The sequence below is a fragment of the Pristiophorus japonicus genome, chromosome 4 (genome assembly GCF_044704955.1).
Source record: "Pristiophorus japonicus isolate sPriJap1 chromosome 4, sPriJap1.hap1, whole genome shotgun sequence".
NCBI classification, from domain to species: domain Eukaryota; kingdom Metazoa; phylum Chordata; class Chondrichthyes; family Pristiophoridae; genus Pristiophorus; species Pristiophorus japonicus.
The window spans coordinates 123,619,923-123,645,299 of NC_091980.1; the positions used below are offsets into that span (position 1 = coordinate 123,619,923).

The 25,377-nt window shown below is 47.0% G+C and overlaps 1 protein-coding gene across 2 annotated transcripts in view; it reads left to right on the forward strand.

Moving 5' to 3' along the window:
* Positions 1–3,534: 3,534 nt before the first annotated feature.
* Positions 3,535–25,377, forward strand: part of jakmip2 (janus kinase and microtubule interacting protein 2) — a 151,520-nt gene continuing 129,677 nt past the window's right edge. For both annotated transcript variants that reach the window (XM_070877305.1, XM_070877307.1), the window contains exons 1-3: positions 3,535–3,663; positions 12,923–13,420; positions 20,684–20,899. In XM_070877305.1, coding sequence (XP_070733406.1) covers positions 3,535–3,663; positions 12,923–13,420; positions 20,684–20,899 — 843 coding nt within the window. The remainder of the gene's footprint in view (positions 3,664–12,922; positions 13,421–20,683; positions 20,900–25,377) is intronic.

The following is a 25,377-nucleotide window of genomic DNA, read 5'->3' on the forward strand; positions in this document are numbered from 1 at the left end:
AGACTCATAATAACAAAAGCAATATGAGTAGATAGGCAAAGATTGAAGGCTACACTCAAAAAATCTGGGGCCCGAAATTCAGTACCGTTGGAAAGCTGGTGCTCCCCCCACCATTTTGGGGCCATTAGCACCAACATTTTTTCATGGCTGGGCCACCCCATATTCAGCTCCAAAAGTGAACAATTTGGTTCCAGCGCTAATGAACCTTTCCAAAGTGGATTGTTCAGCGGTGTGACTGTCTTAATTTGAGCGTTATCGCCACTGAGAAATTCAGCATGCAGGTAAGGGTTTCTAATGAGCCAGCTGCTCCCTGACCTTTTTATAGGGCAGGGTTTGCAGCAAGGCCCTGAGGGGGGAAGGAGGTTGTAAGAGGTGCAAAGAGAGCCAACAGATTCACTGATATGGAGCTGGAGACACTGATGGACGGTGTGGAGGACAGAAGAATAATAATGGGGCAGAACTTCCTCTCGAGGACTTCCCGTGGGCAAAGCACTAAATAATAGAGATAAAATGCGCAATTACCTGAAGCTGCTGCGCCCGCTCGAAATCCCGATCGACAGGCCTCCTCTCCCAGCGCGTCGCAATGCTGCTCGCAGCGACGTGCGCAGGAGTCACGTGTGCCTGGACACCCAATCACAGGTAAGTATTTTCTCATTCATTGCAATAGGAGTTTCATAAGTTACAATGAATGAGGAAAAACCACAAAACGCACAAACACTATATAAAACATTTAAAAAACACCTCACACAATACACTAATAGAAATTAAAGTTGTTATACATGTTTTTTAAAGAAAAAAAATTGTCAATTTAAAAAAAAAAAGTTAGGGTTAGGCTTTAAAATAACATTACCTGAGTGGGCAGGGTTTTGTCATAAATATGTTTTTAACATTTTTATTTTAATCATGTTTTTGATAGGTTTTTAAACTCTTACGCCTGTAAAAGTAGGCTATGCACCTGCTTTTTCAGGCGCAAGATTTTTGAGGACGTTTGCCGGGCAAGATATGCGTAAATGCTGCAATCTTGCCCGTACAAATGTCCTCGCTCCCGATCTGCGGATGATCTGTCGAGCTCCAGCTTGACAGATCGGAAAAGCCAGTTTTCAGCGCATGCGCATTGCGAGCTGAATACTGGCTTTTCCGATACCTTCCCAGGTCCGTAGAAACTTTGTACGGGTCCGGGGACGTCAAAATTTCTACCTCTCTGTTTCCTGATGTGGGGAGACCTGGCAGACATGCAGCACATAATGCATGGAGGGAGATTGCAGGGGAGGTGTCAGCCATCTCCATATATATGGGGACGCACCCTCCCAGGAGGGTGCTGGTCAGTCTGCACCCGGCCCTTCCAGGGTGGCGATGGATCGACGCCTCCTAGCTCTGGGGCGACCGGGATCCTCCTCCTCCTCCCTGCGCCTCCTCCTCCTGTGCCTCCTCCTCCTGCTCCACCTCTTCCTCCTCCTCCTCCTCCTCCTCCCTGCGCCTCCTCCTCCTCCTCCTCCTCCCTGCGCCTCCTCCTCCTCCTCCTCCCTGCGCCTCCTCCTCCTCCTCCTCCTGCGCCTCCTCCTCCTCCTCCCTGCGCCTCCTCCTCCTCCTCCTCCCTGCGCCTCCTCCTCCTCCTCCTCCTACGTCTCCTCCTCCTCCTGCGCCTTCTCCTCCTCCTCCTCCCTGCGCCTCCTCCTCCTCCTCCCTGCGCCTCCTCCTCCTCCTCCTCCCTGCGCCTCCTCCTCCTCCTCCTGCGCCTCCTCCTCCTCCTCCTCCTCCTCCTGCGCCTCCTCCTCCTCCTCCTCCCTGCGCCTCCTCCTCCTCCTCCGCCTCCTCCTCCCTGCGCCGCCTCCTCCTCCTCCTCCTCCTCCTCCTCCTCCTCCGCCTCCTCCTCCCTGCGCCTCCTCCTCCTCCTCCTCCTCCTGTGCCTCCTCCTCCTGCGCCTCCTCCTCCTCCCTGCGCCTCCTCCTCCTCCTCCTCCCTGCGCCTCCTCCTCCTCCTGTGCCTCCTCCTCCTCCTCCTCCTGCGCCTCCTCCTCCTCCTCCTCCTGCACCTCCTCCTCCTCAGGTGGTACTGCTGGCTCGACCTCCAGCGGCTGTCCCCTCATGGCCAGCTTGTGCAGCATGCAGCAGACCACGACGATGATGGAGACTCATTGAGGAGAGTACTGCAAGGTGCCACCTGAGTGGTCCAGGCACCGGAATCTCTACTTAAGGAAGTCTACGCACTGCTCGATGATGCACCTGGTGACACAATGAGCGTCATTGTACACATGCTCTGGTGCTGTCCTGGGGTTCCGCAGTGGAGTGAGCAGCCAAGTGGACAGGGGATATCCCTTGTCCCCAAGCAGCCAACCGCAATCCTGATTTGGGCCGGTGAAGACGGTCTGGTGCAGAATGATCGAATCATGGCTGCTGCGTTCCTTGCCCGCTGCTTGTCTGCACGGTGCTGATGGCGACACCTTCTCCTGCGTGTCGCCCTGCTTCTGACCAGGTCTACCAGGTGTCACCCTCCCAACACTCCTCCCATCCTCAGGGTGAACCCTGCCAAGCAGGTCTCTGCAGCCCACAGGACTCCACTAAAGAGTCAGACCTGAAAATTGTACAAAAGTACAGGGGTATGTGCAAACCTCTGAGCAGCACTCAGCAGGTTGAATGGAGCCAAAACAATTATTAAAACTATTAAAAGATAGATACAGTGGATGCTGTAATCTTAAATAAAAATATTAAAATTAATAAAACTATTTCCCTACCAAAGGGCCCCGATTGCAGCAACACTCCAGCGGTATCCTGTTCGAGCACCTCGCAGGGGCACTGCTGGGAAAAGGCTTACCTTTTACAGCTGAAAATCTCTATCCTTGCCGCTTTCCAGCAGCCCACACACTTCAGAGCTCACTGCTGGAAAGTCACCTTTAACAGCAGCTTCACCGCGCTGTTTCCGGTGGAAGTGCACACCGCTCAAATCCCCCCCGAGCTGAATATGGCTCGGGGGCAGGGAGGGGAAAGTACCCGACCGCAGTGGCCTATCAATTTTTTTCGGTCGACCGACCAAACTCTGCGGTAGCCTTCCCTTCGGGGACGGTGAATTTCGGTCCCCTCATAGCCTATTTTTCCATTGAGACAGAGCCACAAGTTGCAACAGTCTGTCACCATGCCAAAGAAATGCTGGAGCGCTTTTGCAGAAAGGAAGAGTACCTGTTGGAAATGTTAGAAGTGTTTTAAGAAGTGGTACAAGAAGTTTTTCTGGGTTTTTTTCCCCACATGCCTACCTTCCCTAAGCGATTGGTTGAGAATTAATGAAACTCGCCATCACCTCTTGGCAATCTATGTTGGCAATGTCAATTTTGCAATTACAGGCATATAAATAAAGAATTTTCTGTATGTGTCATCTTAACTGAATCATTTCCTTTGGTGCCTATGTTGCAGGCCTTACACAGCCAAACTGGTGGCAGGAGAGAGCCAGGGAATGTGATGCAGAATGTGCTAGTGGATTTGCACTAAATACAAAATGGCAATTTATTCTTGAATTAAAAAGAATAACAGGGAAAAACTGAAGATGTCCAAGAAGGGGCGTGGGAAGGCTGAAAAGTCTGAAGCCCTAATAGCTGCCTTACAGGCTGCTAATGAGGATCTCAGGACTAAGCTGACCGATATACAAATAGAGCTTCATCAGGAGAAATGTAAGGTGAGTGATGCCTCTTTATTTGGTTAAGTACAGCAAAGGGGAACAGCATATAGCCTTGGAAGGCATTCCCAGAAGACTCTAAAATGATGCATAATGTATAAATCATTACTTGGAACTAATTGATAAGCATTTAGAAAATCCATTACTGGGGTATTGTAGCCCAAGATCGCAGTTGTAACCACCAAGAGTTTACACTAATAGAGGTTCCTAATCATTTTGGTCAAAATGTTGACTCACAGAATCATCATTAAAGTTTAATCATCGAAACTATTTTCACCAAAGTGTACACATGCTAGATGCTGTGCTATTTGAGGTTTTATACAGCTAACTATAGTTCTATATTTATAGGATAAATGGTTTATTTTGGTTTTTAGCTGCAGTGAATTCTTTACAATCAATGTCATACTGTAAAACAAGTAAGCAATTAAAAAAAAAAATACGCTCTCCACAGCTCAGTTACTTGAAAGTCCAGAGAACTTGGGGCCGAAATTGTCCCTTTCCTTAAGGCCTGTTACCAGCGCAAATTGGCAACCATGCTGCGGAGTGGAGTGACCACCGACTTTTGGTAGAATGGCCGCTGATAGCTCAATTGCCCTCCTGGGTTTTCTCGGCAGTGCCCCGATCCCTCCTTACCGCTCCACTGCTGCCGATTAGTACTAAGCACGTCATCAGCGTGTGCAACGCCGATCTAACCCGTTGCGCAGTGCCAAAGCAAGCTTTTTCTGGGTGGTCCAGTGAGGCTGTGGCCTTTTGCAGTGGCAGTGCGGCTTCCCTTAAAGGGGAGGGCTCACTGCCGCTGCTGTCATGTTTTTCTTTGTCAGCCAACTGCCATGTTGGTCCGACAATTATGCCCCCGGTTTCGGCCGGGCCGCCAACAGGGATGGTTTTCGAGACCAATATGTCGAAGAACCAACGAGGGGGGAGGTCATCTTAGACTGGGTGTTGTGTAATGAGAGAGGATTAATTAGCAATCTTGTTGTGCGAGGCCCCTTGGGGAACAGTGACCATAATATGGTGGAATTCTACATTAGAATGTAAAATGAAACAGTTAATTCAGAGACCATGGTCCAGAACTTAAGGAAGGGTAACTTTGAAGGCATGAGGCGTGAATTGGCTAGTATAGATTGGTGAATGATACTTAAGGGATTGACTGTAGATGGGCAATGGCAGGCATTTAGAGACCGCATGGATGAACTACAACAATTGTACATCCCTGTCTGGCGTAAAAATAAAAAAGGGAAGGTGGCTCAACCATGGCTATCAAGGGAAATCAGGGATAGTATTAAAGCCAAGGAAGTGGCATACAAAGTGGCTAGAAATAGCAGCGAACCCGGGGACTGGGAGAAATTTAGAACTCAGCAGAGGAGGACAAAGGGTTTGATTAGGGCAGGGAAAATAGAGTACGAGAGGAAGCTTGCAGGGAACATTAAAACGGACTGCAAAAGCTTCGATAGATATGTAAAGAGAAAAAGGTTAGTAAAGACAAACGTAGGTCCCCTGCAGTCAGAATCAGGGGAAGTCATAGCAGGGAACAAAGAAATGGCAGACCAATTGAACAAGTACTTTAGTTCGGTATTCACTGAGGAGGACACAAACAACCTTCCGGATATAAAAGGGGTCAAAGGGTCGAGTAAAAAGGAGGAACTGAGGGAAATCCTTATTAGTCGGGAAATTCTGTTGGGGAAATTGATGGAATTAAAGGCCGATAAATCCCCAGGGCCTGATGGTCTGCATCCCAGAGTACTTAAGGAGATGGCCTTGGAAATAGCGGGTGCATTGACAGTCATTTTCCAACATTCCATAGACTCTGGATCAGTTCCTATGGAGTGGAGGGTACCCAATGTAACCCCACTTTTTAAAAAAGGAGGGAGAGAGAAAACAGGGAATTATAGACCGGCCAGCCTGACATCGGTAGTGGGTAAAATGATGGAATCAATTATTAAGAATGTCATAGCAGCGCATTTGGAAAGAGGTAACATGATAGGTCCAAGTCAGCATGGATTTGTGAAAGGGAAATCATGCTTGACAAATCTTCTGGAATTTTTTGAGGATGTTTCCAGTAGAGCGGACAAGGGAGAACCAGTTGATGTGGTGTATTTGGACTTTCAGAAGGCTTTCGACAAGGTCCCACACAAGAGAATAATGTGCAAAGTTAAAGCACATGGGATTGGGGGTAGTGTGCTGACGTGGATTGAGAACTGGTTGTCAGACAGGAAGCAAAGAGTAGGAGTAAATGGGGACTTTTCAGAATGGCAGGCAGTGACTAGTGGGGTACCGCAAGGTTCTGTGCTGGGGCCCCAGCTGTTTACATTGTACATTAATGATTTAGACGAGGGGATTAAATGTAGTATCTCCAAATTTGCGGATGACACTAAGTTGGGTGGCAGTGTGAACTGCGAGGAGGATGCTATGAGGCTGCAGAGCGACTTGGATAGGTTAGGTGAGTGGGCAAATGCATGGCAGATGAAGTATAATGTGGATAAATGTGAGGTTATCCACTTTGGTGGTAAAAACAGAGAGACAGACTATTATCTGAATGGTGACAGATTAGGAAAAGGGGAGGTGCAAAGAGACCTGGGTGTCATGGTACATCAGTCATTGAAGGTTGGCATGCAGGTACAGCAGGCGGTTAAGAAAGCAGAAATGGCATGTTGGCCTTCATAGCGAGGGGATTTGAGTACAGGGGCAGGGAGGTGTTGCTACAGTTGTACAGGGCCTTGGTGAGGCCACACCTGGAGTATTGTGTACAGTTTTGGTCTCCTAACTTGAGGAAGGACATTCTTGCTATTGAGGGAGTGCAGCGAAGGTTCACCAGACTGATTCCTGGGATGGCGGGACTGACATATCATGAAAGACTGGATCAACTGGGCTTGTATTCACTGGAGTTCAGAAGAATGAGAGGGGATCTCATAGAAACTTTTAAAATTCTGACGGGTTTCGACAGGTTAGATGCAGGAAGAATATTCCCAATGTTGGGGAAGCCCAGAACCAGGGGTCACAGTCTAAGGATAAGTGGTAAGACATTTAGGACCAAGATGAGGAGAAACTTCTTCACCCAGAGAGTGGTGAACCTGTGGAATTCTCTACCACAGAAAGTTGTTGTGGCCAATTCACTAAATATATTCAAAAAGGAATTAGATGATGAAGTCCTTACTACTAGGGGGCTCAAGGGGTATGGCGAGAAAGCAGGAATGGGGTACTGAAGTTGCATGTTCAGCCATGAACTCATTGAATGGCGGTGCAGGCTCGAAGGGCCGAATGGCCTACTCCTGCACCTATTTTCTATGTTTCTCTATGTTTCTATGTTTTGTCCTGGTGGTGACCAGAATGCCATGTAAAAATAAAGCATTTCATCTATGGGACAACATAAAGTAGACCTAAATCAGTCTGCTATGATAATACCATGAGGTACTGAACATATTGTGTACATTGAAATGCCAAGGTTGAAAATTTAAAAATCTTTGCTTAATTTAATGGGAGCCAACTGAAGATGAACTGCTGGTGTATCACCTGAGCAAGTCCTTTCCCTATGGAGGTGCATTTCTCTGCTAAAACAGAAAATATCTCCTCAAATATATGTAAAAAATAATTTTCTAGCATACTCCCTGATGGTTCAGTGGGTAGGTGCACCAGCTAGAGTCGTACTGAGCTACATAAAGCAGGAAGGCCCCAAGTTTGACCTTTGACCTATGCTGAATTAGCTGCTCTCAGCTGGAGCAGCAGCGCAGTTCTACAGTACACATCAGTCCCCCAGACTCGGGAAGGAATGGTTCATTTATGGCTTCCTGCTTCTCTTCACCTTCTAGTCACTTCTGTTTGACAGTTTTATGTAGATGTTGGATGAGGACAGCCTAGATCAGCTGTGCAACCCTCCATGGAAGATTGGCTGTTTGTGTCAGATACTCTGAGTGCTGCCACGATCTGTTTGTGTAAAGTTCTGCACAAGTCACAAACTTCAGTCGACGAGGAGACTTTTTTGCAAAAAGCAAAACAAAGTGTCTTTCTGTAGGAGAATTAAATATCCATCCGAAACGCGTCCGTATCTTGGGTACTAGTGGAGCAAGACTGAACACAGCTTTACAGACTAAGGCTCAATTTTCGCCACCATTGGGCACCGTTATTTTGGCGTCTGCTGATGTTTTTGGAGCAATTGTGAATTTGTAACTTTCCTGAAAGTTTGGACACCGGTGACGACTGTCAGCACCGAATTTTTTGTACGGCAGATTTTTTGGCGCAGGTCTGGTTGAAAACTGATTTCTGCGCCGATTTTGGCCATTTAATCGATTTTCGCCGATATTTTTCAGGATGGCACACAGTGGCCTTAAGTACTGATCAGAAAAACCCTACAACCCCATGATTCCACCCTCCAGCCCCAACCCCCCGGGCTTCTTTCCAAGCTGAGCGCCGATCTCCTGTGTTTCTATCCGGCCGATGGAGCGATCCTGCCGACCGACACTCTGACCTGTGCATCGGAGACAGCACAGCAGCAAACATACGCATTTCAGCAAAAGCTATAATTAAAGTGCCATAAATCACTGTGCATTGCGTCTTACAGTTTTGTGCACAGCAGCAAACATACGCATTTCAGCAAAAGCTATAAATAGTGCCATAAATCAGTGTGCGTCGCGTCTCCATAGAGACAGAGCCTAGTTGCACATGCGCAGACCAGGGTGGTGTCCGTTCAATTCGGGCGTCACCCAGCAAAGGGGTGAGTGCTTCAGTAAGTACTGTCTGATAATAACAAGAATAACAAAATTAAGAATAATAATTATGGGTGCAACTCTGACTATGCCTCATGTCATAAGGTTAATTTACATGCATGCCATGCAGACGCTATGGATAATACGACGCCAACATCGGAGAAACCAGATCGCTCGGGGATTAATGGGGAGGAGGCCATACCCTGATCGAATCTACAGGGACAGGAGCTCATACCTACACCTGACTGAGGCAGACTGCATTTGCTTGCTGCGATTTAGAAAGGAGGTCATCACAGAGATCTCCCAGCCAATCAGGGCAGACATACAGCCAAGAAGTGGCAGGAGGACTGCCCTACCTGTGGAAGTGAAGGTCACTGCAGCACTTGCCTTCTATGCTTCTGGCTCATTTCAAGCAGCAACTGGGGACATGTGCTGCATCTCGCAGCACATCACACATTGCTGCATTCAACAGGTGACTGCTGCATTGTATGCCGAAAGGGAGCAGTTCATCAATTTCCCGATGACCACGCAGGCAATGCGAGACAGGGCTATGGCGTTCCCCAGAATTTCTGGCTTCCCCAAAATACAGGGTGCGATTGACTGTACACAGATCGCCTTGAGTTGGGTGACTCAGAGTTTTATTGCAACAGTAAAGGGTTCCACCCGCTAAATGTCCAGCTCGCCTGCGACTAAATGCTTTGGATCATGGCAATACCCAGGTAGCATCCATGATGCTTTCATCCTATGTAAGAGCGTTATATCTGCAATGTTTCAGGAGCTGTCAGAAGGGCACAGCTGGTTGCTCAGGGATAAAGGGTATGGGCTCGCCAACTGGCTTATGACCCTACTATGTAATCTCTGCACTGAGCCAGAGCGTCGGGACAACATGTTGCACATAACGACACGGAGCATCATAGAGAGAACAATTGGCATACTGAAGCAGCGTTTCCGATGCCTGGACCACTCCTGAGGCTACCTGCAATATGCCTCTCACCACGTCGGTCAGTTCACTGTCGTGTGCTGCATGCTGCATGAGGGGACAGGTACTGGACATTGAAGATCCTTTTGAGGGGAGAAGGAGGTGGGAGTAGAAGGAGGAGGCTGATACTGACAACGAGGAGGAGGAGCAGCAGCAGGAGGAGGAAGGCAAACCCATGCCACCACCCGCAGGTCGATGGCAGAGGAGGCGGCCTCATGCACCTATAGCCATAGCTAGAAACTTGCGTCAGCAGTTAATTCGTGATCGCTGAAGGCTAAACGGCCCAACAGTGTTGACTTTTTGCACCTGTTAGTCTGAAAGAATAATGTGCATAATAATGTACGTAATGTTGTGTATGTTGCTTTAATTCAAAAAAATAACATGCAGGATTATTAAAAAATAATTAGGTTAGTAAACATTTGTACAGTGTACTTAACTTTAATAAAACTTTTTGTATCAAACTTTAAACTTTTCAATGAAGAAAACAACAAGTAGCAACAAACAAACAAACAAAACTCTAGCTGCAGCCCTCTCTCCTCCCCCTTATTCAAAGACCTTAGCGCTGTACACTCCTCTTGCCGCCTCTACCCCGTCCCATTCCCGTTGTCGCAGACTTCTGCTTCCTCTCCCTGACCCCAAGGTTTTTTCTGGTTTCTGTGTGAAGGCGCATTTGTTGGTGGGGTTGGACAGGGACAAACCTAGCAAACAGCATTGTGGAAGGCCCACGTTCCTCTTCGGACTCTTCTTCAGCCTCTGGATAAACCAGTGGCACACTACCTGAGGTTAGTCTGGGGATTGGAAAGTGAGTGTCAGCAGTTGATGCTGCCAATTGCTGTTGGGCAATGACAGTCTCTGTGTGTCCACATATTGCAGCAGCTATCTCCGACATTCCTTTCCTAATCTCCGACATTCCCTCCCGCATCTGTCCCAACACTGCATCAGTTGCCTCCGACATTCCCTCCCTAATCTCCAACATCCCCTCCCTCATCTGTCCTAACAGTGCTCCCATTCCTCCTGACAGTATTGCTACTTCAACTGACAGTCCCGTTAATTCTACCCTCACCCAACCCATGGTGTCCAGGAGCGATCTCATTAGCTCAGTGCTCTCCCCACTCATTCCCATGAGCTGTCCTGTGTTCCCAGCATCCTGCATTTCAGGTTGAGCTCTCCTTCCCACTGTCCCCGCCAGGTGTGGCTTGCTGCAACCCACTGGCACCTGCAGCCTCAGACTGTACACCATGAAATGTCCCTTCGGTTGTATCGCTCAGCAAAGGGCTTGGTGCCCTCAGGGGGTTCACCGACTCCAGTTGCAATGTGACCATGTCATCATTGGGGTCTTCCTGCTGCCCTTCATTCTCCAGCTCATCCTCGTCCTGATGTTGATGAAGAATATCTGGACTGACGGCTTCCTGATCATGCTCTGCTTCTACTTCTGCTTCAGTTTCTGTCTCTTCCTGATGTGCAACATTTGCAAAACATAACAGAGCAGATGTTTGGTTAGCAGCAGGGAAGGGGCAGGGGGGGCAGGGTGACATGAGTACGCGGGGGTCACAGCGCAGGCTCTTTTTAAAGACCATGATGCCAACCCAGACTGTGCAATTTACAGGGCTTACCCTCTGTCGGTAAGCTGGGCCCAGCGTCCACATTGGTAGTTGATCTTCTCTTGCGAGATTTAATCATATCAGTGATCCTCTGTTCCACGGCTGTTAGTTGCAGCCTATTTGGCGCACCTTCTCCAGTTTTTGACCTTTCTCGGTTGATCTGTGACACCTTCCTCTGCAAAGATGAAAATAGAATTTTTTAAGAGAGGGTCCTTCTGCTGTGGTGGTCATACACACACACACACACACATTAGTCACATTTACAAATGTAATTGCATTGCATAAATAAAAATATTACTTACAGTAACTGCTTGGCCAAGATCCTGCCACTTCTTTTTGACCTGCGTGCTGCTTCTTAGAGTCATGGCCACTGCATTGAACTCTTCTGCAAGTTGGTCTCAAAGTTTTGCTAGTAGAGAGGGTTTCAGTTTCTGTTGTCCCATTCTTCCTTTGTTCTCAAGCACATTCTATCTCCTCTCAATTATGTCTATCAGGGGCTCAATTTCTTCTGCTAGAAATCTCTTCCCCCTTCCCCCTTTCCCTTCTCCTTGTCCTTCCCCTTCCCTTGGATCCATCTTTTGCAGCTAAAATTTTGTCCAGATCCAGCTCCGATCCGAATGGGTTCTCTCAAACTCTTGATCCAGACCAGGAAGTTCACTGTGGATGTCTGGACACACCCGTGACGTGGAAAAAGTGATTTTTTTTTCCCCTGGTGCATGCTCAGAGACTTTTTGGCTCGCACTTGAAGCTCCACCCCCAGCTTTAACTTCGGGTACCGCAGCTAAAATTTAATTTTACTTTGGCAATAGTTGCAACTTTTTTTTTCGGCGCAATCAGGCACAAAAAAAATCGGCCATTAATCCTCCTGGGCGCCAAAAATTGGCAAAGAGGAAAATTGAGCTCCAAAACTGCAGAGTACCTTAAGTAATCAGTCAGTCAGTACCAGTAAAAATTTCTCTAGATCCACATATTCTCTGTTCTTTCTGTTGAGTTTGAGATCTTGTTACCAAAATGTTTCTACAGAGAAAGACTAAAGCAGTGATCTCATACAGCACAGAAGGAGGCCCAAACATACAAAATTCTGACGGGATTCATCAGGTTAGATGCAGGAAGAATGTTCCCGATGTTAGGGAAGTACAGAACTAGGGGTCACAGGATAAGGGGTAAGCCATTTAGGACTGAGATGAGGAGAAACTTCTTCACTCAGAGAATTTTGAACCTGTGGAATTCTCTACCATAGAAAGTTGTTGAGGCCAGTTCGTTAGATATATTCAAAAAGGAATTAGATGTGGCCCTTATGGCTAAAGGGATCAAGGGGTATGGAGAGAAAGCAGGAATGGGGTACTGAAGTGCATGATCAGCCATGATCATATTGAATGGTGGTGCAGGCTCGAAGGGCTGAATGGCCTATTCCTGCACCTATTTTCTATATTTCTATGTTTCTATCATGCCAATGCCGGCTTTTTGAAGAGCTATCCAATGAATTCCATTCCTCTGCTTTTTCCTCATAAACCTGGACAAGCCAGATGACCAACTTTCCCAATTTCCACATTACGTTTCGAGTGATTGCAAGAGTCACTCAGCAGCACTAGATTCTATCTGTTTCACGTCACCTTAAAACTTCCTACCACTTTCAGGTCAGCTGTCAAGAGCTGAAGGAAATCATAATGCAACTTAAAGCTGCCCACTGAGTCATGCATCCAAATTACATTTCAACCACTTCTGTTTTGCTTTCATGCTCATATGAAACGCGAGAGAGCGGTGACTCATCGACGTTTGTCCCTCACAAATGGCAGCATCTCGCATTACTTTCAATTTTCTTGGTCTGACTCACGGATAAAAGATTGAAATGTCATTATTTGGACAATTAAAATGATCAGTTTTAGCACAGTTCCTCGTATGGTATTAAATCTGCTCATTTATTCTCCAGTGTGCAGTCTGTTTTGGTATTCTAATTTTATGCGTTATTATGCTTTCAGGTTAGTAAGCTTGAACGAGAAAAGGTACAAGAGGTAAAGCGAATACGAGAACAGGAGCAGCACAAGCACACAGCAACAATTACAGACTTGAAAAGCAAACTCCACGAGGATAAAATGAAAGAACTACAGTCTGTCAGAGAGACGTTGATAAAGCAACACGACCAGGAGCTGGCTCGTACGATCAAAATTAAAGACCACGAGATTCAGCGACTTAAGTCACTTGTGAATGCACTGCGGGATGGCAGCAGTGACAAAGTAAGAACAGCATTGTCTAACGAGGCCCGGGATGAGGCTCGGAAAGCATTTGACTCTGAGCGCCTTAAACTGTTGCAGGAACTAAGTGAACTGAAATCAGGCAAGAAACAGGTGGAGGAGTCACTGAACAACATGATTCAATCAGATAAGATCAAAGCTGGAAATCTGAGGAGTGAGCATCATTCCCATCAAGAGGCCATTGCCAAAATCAAATGGGAGTCTGAAAAGGACATCCGAAGGCTGGTGAGGACCATTGATTGCATGGCTTCGACGGGTGCCAATGTTCCACTTTCATTTCAATGGGTTTGCTTTTTTTTAAATCCAGAGTGTTGCGATCTTGGCCAATCTTGCATGTGTCAGATGATTTTTCATGGTTAAAAGAAAAAGAGAGCCTGGTAAATTTTATTTTTGATTAGCTTCTGAAAGTGAGTATGTTTTTGGAAATCGCAACATGTAGTTAGCATTTAAATTACCTGAGAAGTATTGGTACACTCAATCTATAGTCTTACCAAATATCTTTTCTGTAAATCAGTGGGGTAGAAATTGGATTGCGATTTACACATTTTCCGGGCGTGGTGAAGTTGAATCCTGCAGCATGATGTCGCTGGAAGTGCAGCAGTGCCATATTGGTTCAGGCAGTCAATAGGCATCTGTGGCAGCTGCCTGAAACAATCATAGCACTTTCCTTTTAGTTGTGGTTTTTCTTTCTTATTTTGGGAGGTGGTTTTACTAAATCTACAAAAGGAATTGATGAAATTTATTCCAAGTAAATGAAGTAACAACCTGACCAGAACTACTTTCCTGAGAGCCCTCAGCAACTTAAAATAACTTGCACTTATTAGGCAGTGCTAGCTGTAACTATGGAACTCCAAAGAAAAAGCAATGGCAGAGATGAGTGACACAAAATAAATGTCCTCAATTAACTTATTTACCCAAGGAAGTTAAATTAAATCAAAGAAGCTCGCACCAGAGCCATCATGCTGCATCTTCTGTGATGAATGAACACAGGTAATGGTATTATGCACTCTTGTACATTGTGATGAAGCATTGCATGGCACTGTTGGAGACTACTCTATACCATGCAACAACAGCTGGCTTGACTCTCCGCTAATCAAATGAAAGTTTCCCTCAAATTATTAACTGTATGTATAGATATTGAATTGTTGAATCAATGTTTATTGCATTGACAAAGACTTGTGAAAATGGGGAGTTGGTTGCTCTTCACTCTTGAATAAGTATCATATTTGACTGCCTTCTATACTGTGTGTTGTACCACAATGAAAGATGAGAGAAACTATTAGATTAACAATTACATTATTCAAAACATAGAAAGTACAAAGCTCTATCTGTACCATCGCTGCTGGCATGTGATCAATGTGAGATCCTTTTGGAATTGCTGTCCTTCATTTAGTGCTATAAGTTATGCTCCAGACGGAATAGATTTTCCCAAAGAAAAAATCTTCCAACCAGACTTGTGAGGATTTCCTATATGGTCACTGTAACTTATGAAGGATTGGCTACAAAAGAAAAGTGAACAGCTACTTTCAATCCTTGAGACCGTTGGTGAAGTATTTTTCCCAAAACATGTCAAGAGACACAGTTGCATTTACTGGGAGTGGGGAGGCACACAAAGGAACTGATTTTAAAAAAGTTACTTGGAGCCTCTATGATTTTCGGGACATTCAAGCAGGTCCTGCTTTTCTATGCTTTTTATACAAATTATAATACACAGAAAAGTGGCTGGTGCCAGAAAATGCTATGGCTAACCTCACCTTTAGCATTACTGATTTTGTGTTGCCTTTAATCTCCAAAGGAAATGATGGATGAGGATGCAACATGCTTTTATTTTTTTCTATAATCTTTCTCTCCTCCAATATCTCACAATGGTCAAGGGACCAGATCTGGGACATTGGTTTTTGAATTTCCTTTCTTTTCCTTAAAGATTGGCAAATTGCCCAATAGTGACCGAGGTTAATAAGGGCAGTAATGCCGATTGGTGATGTTCAAGTAAGGGTGTGTACTACACTCCCGGGTTGTACTGCTGTTAACCCGTTTAATGTATTAATGTCAGGAATAATTAGTCATAGGGAGCACTATATCAGCACAACTCCTACTTTACAAACCGGTTCTAAAACTTTTATAATAAAGAATATACATGGCTCATCATAAATTAATCCAATTGGAATATCTAAATATGGCCATAGCCAAATTGTGCTTGATGAGTAAATGTATCACCTGGTGTGGTACTGAGCCTTATAGACCTGGAAGACTCCAAGTTCAATCCCTCTCATCTGTGTTGAATGTGGGAGGCATTACAATTTTCTTTGGTGCCCTTACGTCAGGGGAAAAAAACCAAAAATCAGCCAGTGTTCCTGATCACGAGACTCTGATTCCAGCTGGAAATTCAATGGGGCCGAAATTGCCCCTCTCCTTAAGGCCTGTTACCACCACAAATCGGCGGCCACTGCTAGCCCAATTGCCCTCCCGAGGTTTCCTGGCGGTGCCCCGATCCCCCCATAGCAGTCCACTGCTGCTGATCTGTGGTAAGCGTGTAATCACCGTGCGCACCACCGATCTATCCCCCCACCCCCCCCTCCACACCAGACGGCGACATTCCCCTCTGAAAATCTTCAGCCTGCCCGGCGATGCCAAAACTTGTTTTTCCTGGTGGTCCAATGAGGCTGTGGCCTTCTGCAATGGTGGTGCAGCTTCCCTTAAAGGGGAGGGCACACTGCCGCTGCTGCCGCCATGTTTTTTTTTTGGTCGGTCGACTGCCCTGTCGACCCGACAATTATGCCCCAGGTTCGGCCGGGCCACCAACAGGCAACCTTGTCATCCCCTCTTGGGTGCCAGGCCGCTGGCCCAGCCAAAACCCTCCCTGGTGGCCCAGTGGGCCAAAGTTTTAAAATTGCAGAGGCTCTCCCCTTTAAGTGAAGGGGAGAGCTGTGGTGTCGCGGTGCCATGATGATGTAATCACGCCGGTCACTCCGCACCGCCCCCAACTTCCGTCCCTCGGGTGTTGCCACTGCCCCTATTATGACCGACTTCTGGATCCAAGGAAAAAAAAAACAACAAAGAGCCGAATGTCGCTCAAGAGGCGACCTGAACTGCAGCTGCGGTAAAAACCATCAAAACGGTGTGAGAGCGCCCCGTTTCGGGCGGAGGGCAATTTCTACCCCCATGTATCTGGCCATTTGGTCGGACAGGCATAGGCTCAGCTGTGATGCCCCACACAGTCTTACAGCCTGCAGAGTTGCAGTTTGGGCTAACTCATGATCTATCGACTCTGGATCAGTTCCTATGAACTGGAGGGTAGCTAATGTAACACCACTTTTTAAAAAAGGAGGGAGAGAGAAACCGGGTAATTATAGACCGGTTAGCCTGACATCAGTAGTGGGGAAAATGTTGGAATCAATCATTAAGGACGAAATAGCAGCGCATTTGGAAATCAGTGACAGGATCAGTTCAAAAGTCAGCATGGATTTATGAAAGGGAAATCATGCTTGACGAATCTTCTGGAATTTTTTGAGGATGGAACTAGCAGAGTGGACAAGGGAGAACCAGTGGATGTGGTGTATTTGGACTTTCAAAAGGCTTTTGACAAGGTCCCACACAGAGATTGGTGTGCAAAATCAAAGCACATGGTATTGGGGGTAATGTACTGAAGTGGATAGAGAACTGGTTGGCAGACAGGAAGCAGAGAGTCGGGATAAACGGGTCCTTTTCAGAATGGCAGGCAGTGACTAGTGGAGTGCCGCAGGGCTCAGTACTGGGACCCCAGCTCTTTACAATATACATCAATGATTTAGAAGAAGGAATTGTGTGTAATATCTCCAAGTTTTCAGATGACACTAAACTGGGTGGCGGTGTGAGCTGTGAGGAGGTCGCCAAGAGGCTGCAGGGTGACTTGGACAGGTTAGGTGAGTGGGCAAATGCATGGCAGATGCAGTATAATGTGGATAAATGTGAGGTTATCCATTTTTGTGGCAAAAACGTGAGGGCAGAATATTATCTGAATGGCGGCAGATTAGGAAAAGGGGAGGTGCAACCAGACCTGGGTGTCATGGTTCATCAGTCATTGAAAGTTGGCATGCAGGTACAGCAGGCGGTGAAGAAGGCAAATGGTATGTTGGCCTTCATAGCTAGGGGATTTGAGTATAGGAGCAGGGAGGTCTTACTGCAGTTGTACAGGGTGTTGGTGAGGCCTCACCTGGAATATTGTGTTCAGTTTTGATCTCCTAATCTGAGGAAGGACGTTCTTGCTATTGAGGGAGTGCAGCGAAGGTTCACCAGACTGATTCCCGGGATGGCTGGACTGTCATATAAGGAGAGACTGGATCAACTGGGCCTTTATTCACTGGAGTTTAGAAGGATGAGAGGGGATCTCTTAGAAACCTATAAGATTCTGACGTGACTGGACAGGTTAGATGCGGGAAGAATGTTCCCGATTTTGGGGAAGTCCAGAACCAGGGGACATAGTCTTAGGATAAGGGGTAGGCCATTTAGGACTGAGATGAGGAGAAACTTCTTCACTCAGAGAGTTGTTAACCTGTGGAATTCCCTGCCGCAGAGAGTTGTTGATGCCAGTTCATTGGATATATTCAAGAGGGAGTTAGATATGGCCCTTAAGGCTAAAGGGATCAAGGGGTATGGAGAGAAAGCAGGAAAAGGGCACTGAGGGAATGATCAGCCATGATCTTATTGAATGGTGGTGCAGGCTCGAAGGGCCGAATGGCCTACTCCTGCACCTATTTTCTATGTTTCTATGTTTCTAATGACTTGGACAAGGTACCAGAGAACGGAACATGAAACATTCCACCAGAATAGAGCCTTCAATGGGAGGAGGGCAAAACTGGATAAACAGGTGGAACATTTACTTGGGTAGTTTGGATTTTAGAGCGCAAAAACGGTGACAGATGTGAGTGTTGGATTATGTAAAATGTTCCAACTCTTTTCATCCAGAGGCAGCATTAATAGCTCCTAGATCAATTATAGAACTGATCAGGTGTGGCATGACGTAATCAGGAAGGCAAATGGAATGTTGGCCTTTATTGCAAGGGGGTTTGAGTATAAAAGTAGGGAAGTCCTGCTACAACTGTACAGGGTATTGGGGAGGCCCCACCTGGAGTACTGTGTACAGTTTTGGTCTCCTTATTTAAGGAGGGATATATTTGCATTTGAGGCAGTTCAGTGAAGGTTCACGAGGTTGATTCCCGAGATGAAAGGGTTGACTTATGAAGAAAGGTTGAGTAGGTTGGGCCTATACTATACTCATTGTAATTTAGAAGAATGAAAGGTGATCTTCTTGAAACATATAAGACTCTGAGGGGGCTCGACAGGGTAAATGCAGAGGGAATATTTCCCATCGTGGGGGAAACTAGAGCTAGGAGACATAGTTTCAGAATAAGGGGTCGCCCATTTCAAATGGAATGAGGAGAAATTTTTTCTCTCAGAGGGTTGTAAATCTGTGGAATTCTCTGCCCCAGAGAGCTGTGGAGGCTGGGTCATTGAATATATTTCAGGCAGAGATAGACAGATTTTTGAGCGATAAGGGAGTCAAGGGTTATGGGAGAGGGTGGGGAAGTGGAGTTGAGGCCAAGGTCCGATAAGCCAATTATCTTATTGAATGGTGGAGCAGGCTCGAGGGGCAAAATGGCCTACTCCTTCTCCTATTTCTTATGTTCCTCTTGTCTGTGCCAATAATCTCTCTTACCTCAAGATCAGAAAAGCAACCCCTGCTGAACCAGTGCGGCATTTCCATTTCTGACAACAGCCCGTTCATATAGCCCCTGGTTGCCAATTGGTGCCAAATGACACAGTTTTTGCTGTTGATTGACATCGACTTGATCTGCTCCAAACTCATTCTGATTAGGACTCATAGTAGAGAAAGTGGAAAGTTTGATCTCATTAGTTTAGCTTTGATTCAAATGAAAGAACTATGTCTGAGACCCAGTTGAACTTACTGCTACCCACTTTATTCTTAAGTGGAGTAGCTGGTTTATGGAATACAATGGGGGAGAAATTGGTCTCCTTTACGCCTCCTGTTAGCACCTCCAGGGGGCGATAACGGGGCGCTAAGGGGTTACCGGCTGGGCGCGGCAAAACCACTGACACCCGCGAACTTCCCTGGTGGGTTTGCGCTGGCGCTAACACTTACCGCCTCGATCTCTCGCGCCCCGGAGATTGTGATGTCATCCGGTGCGCAGCACCCCGTTAACGGCCCGGATGTAAATTTCGCTTCCCCCCCCTGCAGCATCGCCGGGCATCAACAACAGCAGCTGCAGGAGGCATTGTCACCTCGACTGGCTGCTTGAGGAGTGCTAATTAAAGGCAGTGGTGGTCAGGTAGGCTAAAATGTAATTATGACCTCAGTGTGCTGTATTTTGATTTGTTTGGAAGTCTGCGATTGCTCAGCCCTGCACTCTCCGAGTGCTTGGGGCTGCTATGTGCATATCACTGGTGCCGTCGCCCAACAGACACAGCCTTAGGCTTCAATGACCGTAGCATTAGCCCTCCCCTTTAAGGGAGGGAAGGAGTCTGTGAAACCGGCAGCGCTGCACGGAACATTGTTCAGTGCTCTGCCGCTACCCTCCCTCTCACTCCCTTTAGCTCTCCACGGGAAGTGGTCGTGCTTGATTTCACTCGGGGAGCGCTAAAGCGGAAGTTCCCATCAGAATCAATTGTATAGCGCCCGGCAACACTATTGCACTCCTGCAAAAGCTGCTGCCCCAAACAAGGCACTACTCAATTTCTAGCCCAAAATATTTTCAATAAGAAATGTGCTCCGCATCGCATACTCCACAGATATTTCACAACCTCCAGCTTTCCTTAGGGGTTACCATTGGAACGACTTTGGCTTGAGGGTGTGTTCTGGGCAAGTCTCCATATTCAACCATTGCTTGAAAAACATGCATTCCCCTACCATAGCAGAGTGCCAGCCAGAATGAGTATTGGACACATTTTGTCTGAAAGGCAACATGTATCAGACCTTTTCCTGGAAACCCTTAAGACCCAGGCAACTCCCACACATATACAGACCAGACCTCAAGAAGATCAGCCACGCTAACAAAAGTCCCATCCTATTGACCTACACAAGGCAATGATCCAACTTACAGGGCCCTTGATATGTTACCCACCCAGCCAAACCTTCGCAACTTTGGACAAATTATTCTGAGTGGCAAGCAAAGCATTGTCCCCAGCTATATCGACAACCCAATGTAAGTACTTTGCGACAAAACTGTACAATGACCGGTAATATATTTGTGTATTCTGCTAAGGAACATTTAAAAACAAACTTGAAATAAAAAATATCTCTGCTGCTGAAGCAACTGTATGTTGGACAGCAGTGCACAGCTCTTTAGCCATTACATTCTAGAAACAATTTGTGTTGTATTTACTTGTTGAGGTAAATTATGATACAGAATTAAGACTGGCAACAGAGAGAAAGTCGGAGGGAGACTCCTGGCTTTCACTAGTGTTTAATAGCTGTTTGATTTGTATTTCAAGATGGATGAGATTAAAGCTAAAGATCGAACTATCTTTTCCCTGGAGAAGGAGCTAGAGGTGCAATCAGGTTACACTCAGAAACTTCAACTCCAGAAGGAGGCTCTGGATGAGCAACTCTTCCTGGTGAAGGAAGCAGAATGCAACATGGGCGTGAGCAGCCCGAAACGGGAGATCCCGGGCAGTGCACGCGATAACACCGATCATCCGGGCAGTCCGGTAAGCAGCACATACACTTAAAGGTTCTGGGTAAGATAACTATTGCTTCAAAAAAGAAAAACTTTCATTTATATCATGCTTTCTAAAAATGTCTTGTGTACAATGAAAGGCTTTGAAGTGCAGTCACTTAGAATCATAGAATCACAGAAGTTTACAGCACGAAAGGAGGCCATTTCGGCCCATCATGTCCGCGCCGGCCAGCAAGAGGCTATCCAGCCTAATCCCACTTTCCAGCTCTTGGTCCATAGCCCTGTAGGTTACGGCATTTCAAGCGCACATCCAAGTACTTTTTAAATGTGGTGAGGATTTCTGCCTCTATCACCCTTTCAGGCAGTGAGTTCCAGACTCCCACAACCCTCTGGGTGAAGAAAATTCCCCTCAAATCCCCTCTAAACCTTCTACCAATTATTTTAAATTTATGCCCCCTGGTTGTTGACCCCTCTGCTAAGGGAAATAGTCCCTTTCTATCCACTATATCTAGGCCCCTCATAATTTTATACACCTCAGTGAGGTCTCCCCTCAGCCTCCTTTGTTCCAATGAAAACAAATCCAGCCTATCTAATCTGTCCTCATAGCTTAGATTCTCCACTCCCGGCAACATCCTCGTAAATCTCCTCTGTACCCTTTGCAGTGCAATCACGTCCTTCCTGTAATGCAGTGACCAGAACTGCACGCAGTAGTCCAGTGGCCGAACTAGTGTTTTATACATTTGAAGCATAGCCCCCCTGCTCTTGTATTCTATGCCTCGGCTAATAAAGGCAACCATTCCGCATGCATTCTTAGTCACCTTATCTACATGGCCTGCTACTTTCAGGGACCTGTGGACATGCACTCCAAGGTCTCTTTGTACGCACACCTGCAACAGATATTTTGCACTCAACAAGATTCCACAAACCGTAACGAGCTGAATGATGAATTAATCTGTTTTTCATACCCTTGTGTGAGGTAATAATGTTGGTCGGACATGGTGAGAAACCCCTTCTCGTCTTCGTTCAGCAGAAGGAACTCTGTAACATCCACCTGACATGGAAGGCAGGTTTAGCATCTCACTCAAAGTACTCCACTCTCATCAATGCAACACTCCCTCAGTAATTCACTGGAGTATCAATCTAGATTATATGCTCAATTTGTGGAATAGGGAGTGTTGTGTTCCGAACACAGATGAGACTGCACACAAGGAGGTTAAAGTAACAGTGACATCAGTCTTTATTAAGACACTCCAGAATGAGTAACAGGCCTTAGAGGCCAGCTTATATACAGTGCTCCCAAGGGATGCTGGGATCCCTTGGGACTTGAGGGAATGCGCTTCCTGATGGCGGAACATGGGAGTGCATGCTTTACAGATACACAACATCACTCCCCCCGCAAAGTCAAAGTGAAAACTATTTACAAGGTGAGGCAGTCAGGAGCCTTTCTTTCCCTGGTGGACCGCCCTGGTACAAATATCTGCTCTGGTGTGTTGGCTGTGCCCTTGCTGGGCTGGCATGTTATTGGCCCTGCCTGGCTTTGCTGGGCTGTTGGGCGTGATGGGTTCGATTTCCTGGTCCGGCGTGGTGTCGTTGATCCTTTAGGTGTGTGTTGTGGGCTCGAAAAAGGTGGTGTCTGCTGTGGGTTGTTCAGGGCAGTCTGTGAACCGCAGCCTCGTTTGGTCCAGGTGCTTTCTGCAAATTTGTCCATTGTCTAGTTTGACTACAAATACCTTACTCCCTTCTTTAGCTATCACCGTGCCCACGATCCACTTGGGACCATGTCCATACTTTAGCACATATACAGGGTCATTCAGATCAATTTCCCGTGACACAATGGCGCGATCATCAATTAAATTTTGTTGCTGCTGCCTGCTCTCTACCTGATCATGCAGGTTGGGGTGAACCAGCGAGAGTCTGGTTTTAAGTGTCCTTTTCATGAGTAGTTCAGCCGGGGGCATCCCTGTGAGCGAGTGGGGTCTTGTGCGGTAGCTGAGCAGTACTCGGGACAGGCGGGTTTGGAGTGAGCCTTCTGTGACTCATTTAAGACTCTGTTTGATTGTTTGTACTGCTCGCTCTGCCTGCCCGTTGGAGGCTGGTTTAAACGGGGCCGAGGTGACACGTTTGATCTCATTGTGGATCATGAATTCTTTAAATTCGGCACTGGTGAAACATGGCCCGTTGTCACTGACCAGTATGTCAGGCAGGCCGTGGGTGGCAAACATGGCCCTCAGGCTTTCAATGCTGGTGTTGGCGGTGCTTCCCGACATTATTTCACATTCAATCCATTTTGAAAAACCATCCACCACCACCAGGAACATTTTACCGAGCAACGGGCCCGCATAGTCAACATGGATCCTCAACCATGGTCTGGAGGTCCAGGACCACAAACTTAGTGGTGCCTCTCTGGGCGCGTTGCTCAACTGAGCACACACGCTGCATTGCCGTACACCGGATTCTAAGTCAGAGTCGCTACCGGGCCACCACATGTGGGATCTGGCTATCGCTTTCATCATTACTATACCCGGGTGTGTGCTGTGGAGATCCGAGATGAACGTCTCCCTGCCCTTTTTGGGTAGCACTACGCGGTTACCCCACAACAGGCAGTCTGCCTGAATGGACAGCTCATCCTTTCGCCGCTGGAACGGCTTGATTAGCTCTTGCATTTCAACGGGGATGCTGGCCCAGCTCCCATGCAGTACACAGTTTTTTTTACTAGGGACAGCAGAGGATCTTGGCTGGTCCAAGTCCGAATCTGGCGGGCCGTGACAGATGATTTATCATTTTCAAACTCTTCCATGACCATCAACAAATCTGCAGGCTGCGCCACCATCAACAAGTTTGCAGACTGCGCCATTTCCACCCCCGTGGTGGGCAATGGTAGCCGACTGAGAGCAGCCGCACAGTTCTCGGTGCCTGGCCTGTGGCGGATGGTAGAGTTATATGCTGATAGCGCGACTGCACACCTTTGTATGCAGCTGAGGCATTAGTATTAATCCCCTTGTTTTCAGCGAACAGGGATATGAGGGGCTTGTGATTCGTTTCCAGCTCAAATTTGAGACCAAACAGGTACTGATGCATTTTCTTTACCCCGAACACACACGCTAATGCCTCTTTCTCAATCATGCTGTAGGCCCTCTCGGCCTTAGACAAGCTCCTGGAGGCATAGGCGACAGGTTGCAACTTCCCCGCAACATTAGCTTGTTGTAATACACACCCGACTCCATCCGACAATGCACCACATGCTAGCATGAGTCTTTTACACAGGTTATACAATACAAGCAGCTTGTTGGAGCATAAAATGTTTATGGCTTCCTCAAAAGCAATTACTTGTTTTTTTTCCCCCATAACCAGTTCTCACCTTTATGCAATAACACATGTAGAGGCTCTAAGAGGGTGCTTAACCCCAGTAGGAAGTTACCAAAATAGTTGAGGAGTCCCAGGAATGACAGCAGCTTCGTGACGTTCTGGGCGCGTTCCTGATAGCCTCTGTCTTGGTGTCTGTGGGCCGAATGCCATCCGCCGCGATCTTTCTCCCCAAAATCTCCACTTCTGTTGCCATGAAGACGCATTTTGACCTCTTCAGCCACAGCCCTATGCGATCCAGTCGCTGGAGGACCTCCTCCAGGTTTTGTAGGTGCTTGGCGGTGTCCCGACCCGTGACCAATATGTCGTCCTGAAAAACCACTGTGCATGGTACCGACTTGAGAAGGCTCTCCATGTTTCTCTGGAAGATCGCTGCAGCCGACCGAATTCCAAACGGGCATCTGTTGTAGATGAACAGTCCCTTGTGCATGTTGATGCAGGTGAGGCCCTTCGAAGGCTCCTCCAGCTCCTGCGTCATGTTGTGTTCCTATTGTGTTCCTAACACAGGGAGGTTAAAGTAACAGTGACCTCAGTCTTTATTAAGACACTCCAGAGTTAGTATCAGGCCTTAGGGGCCGCCTTATATACAGTGCTCCCAAGGGATGCTGGGATCCCTTGGGACTTGAGGGGATGCGCTCCCTGGTGGCATAACATGGGAGTGCGTGCTTTACAGGTACACAACAGGGAGAACCTAACTTTCGGTATTTGTAGGACATAGTGGGCATGGATTCATATCACAGCCCTCGCCAACATGGACCATTTCCCATACCCTGGGAGCCTCTTATCAACAAAAGCAGACGTTGATGCGGGGATTCAACATCACCTCCAGTGCACCAGTGCAGCCTTCGGCCGCCTGAGGAAAAGAGTGTTACGAAGACCAGGCCCTCAAATCTACCACCAAGCTCATGGTCTATAGGGCTGTAATAATACCTGCCCTCCTGTATGGATCAGAGGCATAGACAATGTATAGAAAACACCTCAAGTCGCTGGTGATATATTACCAACAATGTCTCTGCAAGATCCTGCAAATCCCCTGAGAGGACAGGCGCACCAACATCAGTGTTCTCTCCAGGCTAACATCCCCAGTATTGAAACACTGACTACACTTGATCAGCTTCGCTGGGCAGGCCACATAGTTTGCATGCC